The 9474-nt window shown below is 42.0% G+C and overlaps 1 protein-coding gene across 1 annotated transcript; it reads right to left on the bottom strand.

Annotated features, from left to right (window-relative positions):
- Positions 1-8079: 8079 nt before the first annotated feature.
- LOC133724509 (citrate-binding protein-like) lies at positions 8080-9328 on the bottom strand. Its single transcript, XM_062151263.1, has 2 exons — positions 8693-9328; positions 8080-8598 (listed from the first exon to the last, which is right to left on the bottom strand). The coding sequence occupies exons 1-2, from the start codon at positions 8987-8989 to the stop codon at positions 8212-8214; spliced, it is 684 nt and encodes a 227-aa protein (XP_062007247.1). The 5' UTR covers positions 8990-9328; the 3' UTR covers positions 8080-8211.
- Between the last annotated feature and the right edge of the window lie 146 nt (positions 9329-9474).

The following is a 9474-nucleotide window of genomic DNA, read 5'->3' as shown; positions in this document are numbered from 1 at the left end:
TGTTTCTTAATACTGTTTAATCTGCTGTTTAATTTCTAAGTCATGGTGTCTTGTTGTTTACTTTGACGTTTCAACACTAATTGCTCCCCCTCTCCAACTAATAGTGATATGCGTTATCTAATAAAAAAAAAAACATGCTTATACTGATCAGCCTATCTTCAAAATGTAAGACTTGATAGTTGATACGAACATCTAATGAATTCATATCAAGTGTAATAACTATTGTTACCTAAAGAGATAGTAATTTGAGATAATATGAGAAAACCTATTCCATGATATTTGTATTTATTTGTGAATCTAATATTTACAATTGGGAACCACTGCAAGTGGCCTAGTGGTTCTTGCCTAGTTGGGTGTGCTCCCCAACCTAGGTTCGAACCTTGAAGCTGTCAAAGTGGTCATGCACTGTGCTGCAATGCACAGTTGGAGCATTTCACATGCGCCGAAGGGGTTTATCTTGAGCCTATGAAGTCTTTGGATTCCCCTTGACAAAGTGAAAAAAAAAAAATTTACCATTGGGAATCTAAATGGCTTGGGAACCAAGCAAAAATATATCGGATATATTTTGTTAGATACAATAATAATGATATTACTCAACCTAGCCTGTTATGGGCAGGTATTCATTGTTTTGTACAATATAAGTATACAAGGTCCCTATGAGGCTATGACCTCTCATAGACACACAAACATACAGTTCTAGCCCCATAGATAGTTGCTTCTAAGTTGAGCGGATCACAGAAGACCTTGCTGCAAGATCGATGACTTTCTCCACCACTGCAAGTATGATTCATGTTCATAACCAATTTTGTTATTGTCTTGTCGTGCTATATATATGTTCTTCATCTTGTGTTTATTATTCGTTCAACTTCATGTGTAGTTTAATTTTCCGCTTACACAAAACCCTAAACTATAAAGTAGAAACATGATATTTCTTGGAATATTTATGACATGTAAAATTGTCATAATTGTAATTGCATTGCGTGTGATGGAGCATCTGTCCAACAGTTGGGGCCCAAGTCACCATTTCTCCTTTCATTTAACCTAAAATCAATTCATAATAAATTAATACTCTCTCTCTCTCAAAATTTCAATTTTTCAATTTGACAGAATACTCTCCATTCAATTTGTGCTTCAGTATATGTTGTTTGAATAAGTGCGCAGTGAAATTAGAATGAAGATTACTTGTTGGGACTCTGTATCCCGCTTAGGCTGAATAGGCATACAGTTTATTGTTGCGGAGACTTCAAATTCTGATATATGTATTTTTCTGACAGTCAGTTAAGCCATTTGAATATAAGAATATTCATTTTTCTCTAAAAAAAAAAAAAAAAATCCCACGGTAATATGTAATTAAATTAGTTGCATTGCATGACTCATCTTGGGAACTGATTTGCGGAGGACATAACTGATAAAGCTGTTTCATTTCTCGGTTTGTTGAAGGAAAATCGACTTAGTGTGCCTTATCAAACTAGGAGTAGTAATAGGAGAGAAGCTTCTAGAATTCCTAATCATAGATGGATTAGTATTCCTTGTATTATTAGAACTAGTACTTTGTAATCCCTATATATAGGGCCCCTATTCTCAATAATAATACACACAATTCTCTTTACAATTCCTCTCGAATCTCTTTTTCCTTAAACACGTTATCAGCACGACTCTAGCCAAAAAGCAAAAACCACAAAACAAAACCCAAAACTTCCTTTGCCAAAAATCTGCCGCAAGCACTTGCCTGCAGCCTTCTGCCTACCTGCGTGCATACTGCCTCAGCAGCCCCTAGCCCGAGCTAGCCGAGCCTCCGCTGCACCTGCCCCGCGCGCGCCCCTGCGCTCGTCTACCTACCTGCGCGCCCGTGCGCCTGCAGCCCTGCTGCCTGCCCTGCCAGCGCGCCCCTGCGTCCGCAGCTGCCTGCTTGCGTGCCCGTGCACCTGCAGCCTTGCATCAAGCTGCTAGCCTGCAGCTGCTCCTGCAGCCCTCTCGGCCCTGCCTCCTCCTGCATCTCTGCTGCCCCTGCAGCAACTAAAATCCTTAACTGCCATCACCACCGCAGCCCCTGCTGCCCCGCATCCGCTACACACCTCTACCCAGATTACTTCGCTCCATCACGCCTGCATCGACACGCGCGTGATTCAAAACCAACAAGTAAGTATCCAAAAGAGTAAGTTTTGAAGTTCCTAAAATTTGAAATTTAAAATATTTCTTCTTTTTCTCGGGGACTTAAAAACCTCCCTTCTTCTACATCCCACCTTTCTTATAACGTGGGTTCGATCATTGAAAAGCGGAATCGTGGGGATTCATGCAATTAACGAACTAAGAGCGTTCGTAAGACTTCGGACTAAGAGCGTCCGTAAGCATCGATCTAACGAACTAAGAGCGTTCGTATGCTACGGACTAAGAGCGTTCGTGAGCATCTATTTTGACCATACAAACATCATTGTTTCGGTCTAATCCAATTATTCTTGGAAATCGATTTCTTGGTAGCATAGCTCGGAAATCTTATTTATATTAGTTTTCGTGGAAGCATTGACTCCGAAACTAACTTGTTCTTGTTTCATCTTTCAGGATGTCAAACATGAACAAACTCGATTTTGTTCCCTTGGATTATGCAGGCAAAAGGTACTTATTTTGGGTCACTGATGTCGAGATCCACCTTATTGCCCGTGATTTATTGCATACTATCCAAGAACTTTGTCCCATAGAAACAGTTCCAGACCCTCAAACTGAGAAAGATAATTCTAAGGCGCTCGCCTTCATAAAACGTCACATGGATAGTGACCTACAGTTTGAGTTCATAAATGAGGATAGCGCCATAAAGCTTTGGCATGCGCTTCGCGAACGATATGGCAATGTTCGTGACTCCATACTTCCGAATACAGAAGCAGAATGGAAAGATCTTCGCTTCTCTGAATTTGACACGGTCATGCTATTTTATTCGGAAGCCCTCCGCATCAAAGTAATGATGCGTCTCTGTGGAAAGATGATCACAGAAGACCAGTTGATTGAGAAAACCCTCAATACCTTCCCCGCCTGTGCTATGAGGTCCTCTGACTTATTCCGGACTCATGTAAATGCAAGACGGATCACAAGTTTTCAACAGCTTATTGAAGCTATGGCCACTACTGAAAGACATGGCAATGAACTTGTGCAAAGAAGATTTGATAGGCTTCAAGATAGCTATCAAGAGCATCGTCCTATGGCTAGAGAAAGTCGCCATCGACGTCATGATCCATACGATCGAAATGCTCAAGAAGGTAATCGCTCAAGGCGACAATCACACGACCGTAGGAGGCGTGATTTTGAGGGACATAGGGTTGGAAACCATGGAGCCAACGTTGGCCATGGGCACCACTTTCCAACGCCACCAGTCCTAGGGACTATGCATATTGCGCCAATGCGCCTCAATCAAGGGAGAATCCTCTTTATGGTGTCTATTTCTGATATGGAACGTCTGATCAATGGACCTGAATTTGCAATGTACCTACGGAGGTAGTCGCATCATGGTGATCAAGACTTCGAGTTCACAAAGACTTTAAATCTGGCGATGAAGACAAAATGCCGCAGATTTTTATTTATAGTCTTTTATTTTTCCAAGAATTATGTAATGGCAATTATGCCTTAAATCAATAACATGACTTATTGTATTAACTCTTTCCCTCTAGGCGTACTCAAGAGTAATTGTGATGTCTAGGCAAAGTTTGATCTGAGAGAACGGTTTTAAAAGTGAGCAACGCTCCACCAAAATCTCGCCTTACCTTACCTGGTCACAACTAAATTGAAATTACCGAACGGATTGAGTGACTACGATTTGTCTACGGTTTGATTTTTATATTGGATTAGATTTCGGTCAAGAAACTTTGATGTAATCATTGGCTATTATTAATAAAGTATCGATTTATTTTATCTCATGTCATGGACATCTTTTCGAACTTTATTACTTCAAAGATATAAGAGCCAATGGTTTTCATGTGGAAACACATTGTGAGAATGGACAAGAGTTCCTTTGCATCACCTCTAATGACTACGGACATAAACAAGTCTTAGAGAAACTTATGTGTCGCTCTAGTGGGTTGTATGCAACCACTATTCGAGTCATTGAATCCAACCATGTCATGAGAGATGATTTATGGGATTCCGACACATATAGGCTTTGGCACGACCGTTTGGGACACCCAGGTCGTGACATGATGATCCGTATATTAAAGACTTCACACGGACATCCCTTTTTCCGAACGAAAGGAAGTAAAACTCGAAATTTGGATCAAGAAGGAGCACCTGCGCCTCACGGCGCCTTCCCCCTTCAAGTCCGGCCACCACTAGCCGGCGCCGCCATCCCCCTGCGGCTCAAGGGTGGCTTTGACGCCACCCCTGCTCCCCTGACTCCAATTTCTACTTCTAACGTCACTTGTGACTTTGTGGCTCAACCAAAATCCTCATTGGTTGTTTCTAAAGCCCATCATTCGTTCTGCAAAGCCTGCTCTTTAGCAAAGTTAGGATCGAGACCATCCTATGCAAAGGACACCAAAGAAAATATACCATTCTTGCAAAGAATTCAAGGTGATATTTGTGGACCTATTCAACCATCATGCGGACCATTTCGATATTTTATGGTATTGGTTGATTCATCAACACGCTGGTCACATATCATGCTATTGTCCACAAGGAACGCTGCATTTGCTAAACTCCTAGCACAAATAATTAAGTTAAGGGCTCACCACCCTGATCATCCTATTAAGTCTATAAGATTAGACAATGCTGGAGAGTTTACATCAAAAACTTTTGATGATTATTGCATGTCCATTGGGATTGAAGTTGAACATCCAGTTCCTCATGTTCACACCCAAAATGGTCTCGCAGAAGCCGCCATTCAACGACTACAAATGGTCGCTAGGGCATTGGTAATGCGCACCAATCTCCCTATTTCTGCTTGGGGCTATGCAATATTGCATGCAGCTGTGCTTATTCGTCTGAGGCCCACTGCCACTCAACCCTTCTCTGCGTCCCAGATGGTTACTGGGTATGAGCCTAATGTCTCACACTTACGCATATTTGGGTGTGCAGTTTATGTGCCAATTGCGCCACCACAGCGCACCAAAATGGGTCCTCAAAGACGATTAGGCATTTATGTTGGATATGATTCTCCAACGATTATCCGCTACATAGAGCCCTTGACAGGCGATCTCTTTACCGCTAGATTTGCGGATTGTCACTTCGATGAGACAGTCTTCCCGTCGTTAGGGGGAGATAAGAACATCAATGTTCAACAGGAACGACAGGAATTGTCGTGGTCTGTCCCCACTCTGTCTCATCTTGATCCCCGAACCGCACAGTCCGAAATTGAAGTGCGGAGAATTCTCGATCTTCAGAACGTAGCAGAATCGATGCCTGATGCGTTTTCTGATATCGCTAAAGTGACGAGATTACACATACCTGCTGCAAACGTGCCTGCAAGGATTGATGTCCCTAAAAGTAGAGGACATGACGCCAACTCAAGAATGCATGAGCATGGCGCCAACGTCCCATCTCTTAATGATGGTGACGTTATGGCTAGGCCCACGGCTCCTGCCAGGAAGCGCGGGAGGCCCATAGGTTCGATGGATTCTCGCCCAAGAAAGAAAGCGAGTTTGGCACAAAATAATCCATTAATCATCGATGTGAATAATCCATCTCATGAGAATATTCCGGATTACGGTTATGTCCAAGAGACATCATTGGGGGACGCTCCAATGTCAGAACCAACTCCAGAGAATAGAGAGATCTCCATAAATTACACTAGTGTACATGAGATGATGGATAGAAATTCTATGGCGATTGATGATGCATTTGCATATCATATTGCAAAAGGAATTATAGAATATGATGATATCAAACCTCGCTCTGTTGAAGAATGTCAACGAAGAGCAGATTGGCCTAAATGGAAAGATGCGATCCAGGTTGAATTGGATTCACTAACAAAGAGACAGGTATTTGGGCCTGTAACGCAGACACCCCCAAGTGTAAAGCCTGTTGGCCATAAATGGGTCTTTGTTAGAAAGCGTAATGAGAAAAATGAGGTGGTAAGATATAAAGCCCGCCTTGTGGCGCAAGGTTTCTCACAACGCCCTGGAATCGACTACGAGGAGACATATTTTCCCGTAATGGACGTTATAACGTTCCGCTACCTTGTCAGTTTGGTAGTTTCCGAAAAACTTGACATGCAGCTTATGGATGTGGTTACAGCATATCTCTATGGGGATCTAGATTCAGAGATATATATGAAGGTTCCAGATGGACTTCAATTACCCAAATCAAGTGGCTCTAAACCACGGAGCGCGTTTTCAATAAGATTAAAACGCTCACTATATGGATTAAAACAATCCGGACGGATGTGGTATAACCGTCTAAGTGACTACTTGATTGGGAAGGGATATATTAACAATGAAATATGCCCATGCGTGTTCATTAAAAGAACAAGTTCCGGATTTGCAATCGTAGCAGTTTATGTCGATGACATGAACCTAATTGGAACTCTAGATGAGTTGAAGGAAACTGCTAAATACTTGAAATCCGAATTTGAGATGAAAGATCTTGGGAAAACACGGTTTTGTCTCGGTTTAGAACTCGAGCACCGTAGTGATGGGATTTTGATCCATCAGTCTGCATATACTCAGAAAATCCTGAGGCGCTTTAATGAAGATAAAGCAAAGCCTGTGAGTACTCCCATGATCGGCCGTAGTCTTGAGCCAGGAAAAGATCCGTTTCGTCCAAGGGATGAGGACGAAGAACCATTAGAGGCCGAAGTGCCCTATTTGAGTGCAATAGGCGCATTATTGTACTTAGCTCAATGCACAAGACCGGATATCTCATTCGCAGTGAACTTGTTAGCTCGACATAGCTCTGCGCCAACACGCCGCCATTGGATTGGTGTAAAGACCATCTTTCGATACCTAAGAGGTACGATTGATATGGGCCTATTCTATCCCTACAGAGAGAAAAGGAATGACGGAAAGTTGGGATCGGACCCCAAAAGGCAAAACGCCCCCGTCCATGGAATGGCCGCCAGCCATGTTGCCGCCGCCGGCGCCGCCGCCGCTCATGGTGGCCGGCGTCCTCCTATCTCCCTCCATCAAAACGACAATGATGTCTTGATGGGTTTTGCTGATGCAAGGTACCTCTCTGACCCTCACAAAGGTCGCTCCCAAACTGGTTATGTCTTTACCATGGGAAGCACTGCGATATCTTGGAGGTCTACGAAACAGACCCTTGTTGCTACTTCCTCAAATCATGCAGAGATTATTGCTCTACATGAAGCTGTACGTGAATGTGTATGGCTAAGGTCTGTAATTCGACACATTCAAGGAAGTTGTGGTTTGAAGTCTACCACAGATGAACCTACATGCATTTATGAGGATAATGCAGCTTGTATTGAACAAATGAAGTTAGGTTTCATCAAGGGCGACAACACCAAGCATATATCGCCTAAGTCCTTTTATAATCAGCAACAACAATTACTTCTAAAGATTGAAGTGAATCAAATCCGATCAGAGGATAATGTAGCGGACTTATTCACTAAGTCGTTACCTAAATCCACCTTCGAGAAACATGTGAAGAGCATCGGATTGAGAAAGTTATCCGAACTCCCACGATTATAGCAATCAGGGGGAGATATCGACATCAGGGGGAGTTATGATGTCTACATGTTCGATCTCGAAGAGTGAAGGACGTGTTGTGCTCTTTTTGTCCTTCAACCAGGGTTATTTTTATCCCACAAGGTTTTTGTTACCTGGCAAGGTTTTTAACGAGGCAACGGATGAAGCGTCACCACCAAGTTTGAAGCGGCACAAGGGGGAGTGTTGAAGGAAAATCGACTTAGTGTGCCTTATCAAACTAGGAGTAGTAATAGGAGAGAAGCTTCTAGAATTCCTAATCATAGATGGATTAGTATTCCTTGTATTATTAGAACTAGTACTTTGTAATCCCTATATATAGGGCCCCTATTCTCAATAATAATACACACAATTCTCTTTACAATTCCTCTCGAATCTCTTTTTCCTTAAACACGGTTCTTTTAATTCATTTTCTAATGAAACTAAACGTACGTTATGACCAAGTTTCTAACTGCATTCCAATTAATCACAAAGATTTAACTCAAATCACAAAGATACAATAACAATGAACAGTTTTGGTTTTCTCTTATGACAAACAAATTAACTAACAAGCTTATAATGAAAATCAAGGTCAACACTTCCTTAAAACTTTGATGTCTTTCCAGCGAGACTCCATGTAAGTAGAGTCATTCATCTGGGCATACACTCCACATTTGAAAGCATGAGAGGTTCCTCCACGACCATCTGCTTCGATTTTGAGACATCCATCAATGTACACTCTGACTTTTGCAGCATCAACATCGTGAACCACATTGAGCTTGAACCACTTATCGTAGATGTTGGGAACCAACACCGGAGTCTTGTAGTATGTTAGTGAACCATTGTAGACCCTCAGCATCAGAGTTGTGGCATAAGGAGCACTTGCTCCAAACACTTGCATTATGCACACCCCTGATGTCCCTTTTGGGACGTACCCAAATGCTTCAAACTCCCACACCCCAGAAGAGTAATTGTATCCCTGTGCTCGATTTAATTCGAGAGGAAAATGATTAATAATACCAATGAGGTGAGTTCTTTAGTATCTAAAATAGTGTTTGCTGTGCATGGCTTACTTGTATGGCAATCTCAGTGCGAGGCAGGGTTTGGCTGGTAGTAGTGTGAGGTTTGTCTGTGGAGTAGACCCAACATTTATGAACTCCATCGATGAAGCAGTAGCGCTGGTCTTCGGGCACATCATAAGGTTTCTGAATATGGTAGTAGGATCGGTTGAAAGGGAGGGAGACAAAGCCCTGTGTAGGAGGAACATCAGGTCCCCAACTCCAAGCCAAGGCTGACTGGTGAAGACTGATAATCTTGAATATTAGAACGCTTGAGCAGAAGAAAGCTTGGGAGTGAAAGGAGTATGCCATTTTTTTTTCTGAAGAAACCTGAATATGGTTTAGTTCAGATGAAGTGCTGAGATATATAGTAGTGAGATGGTGAAGACTGATTATTAGATTAATGAAGGGCAACTACGGTTACATTTTAAATTTGTTTTGCAAAGGGCAAGTGATAAAGCTATTCTACTATCCAGAAAACAATTCATGAGGCACGCAGGGTCTACATCGATCTAAGCAAGTAAACAAAACCTCTCTAAAGAAGTGAAAGGCGAACAAGAGCATATATGATCAATGGCTTCAATTTCTCTCTTTTGATGCAATGGTCCTAGCTTTATCAAGCTCGTCACTTTTGCCTTGTTTTTTTTTTTTTTTTTTTTTTTCCTCGTTTGGTTTCATACCATTTTGTTTTGTTGAGGGGTCTTCAAATGTACAAAAAAGTGATGTTTGTTACATACTACAGTAAGTATATTCGCAGAATTAGTGTTGATACTTGTTAATGCATGTTACTGGCCAGA

Source organism: Rosa rugosa, chromosome 1, assembly GCF_958449725.1.
Source record: "Rosa rugosa chromosome 1, drRosRugo1.1, whole genome shotgun sequence".
NCBI classification, from domain to species: Eukaryota; Viridiplantae; Streptophyta; class Magnoliopsida; order Rosales; family Rosaceae; genus Rosa; species Rosa rugosa.
The sequence above is the reverse complement of the archived record's forward strand: the minus strand, read 5'-3'. Positions and strand labels throughout refer to the sequence as shown.

What these genes read in the sequence shown, in the direction of transcription:
- LOC133724509 (XM_062151263.1), bottom strand. Translation starts at nt 8,989, where the DNA reads ATGGCATACTCCTTTCACTCCCAAGCTTTCTTCTGCTCAAGCGTTCTA. An exon ending in GCACTGAGATTGCCATACAA is followed by an intron (nt 8,599 to 8,692) that starts GTAAGCCATGCA and finishes AATCGAGCACAG; the next exon opens with GGATACAATTACTCTTCTGG.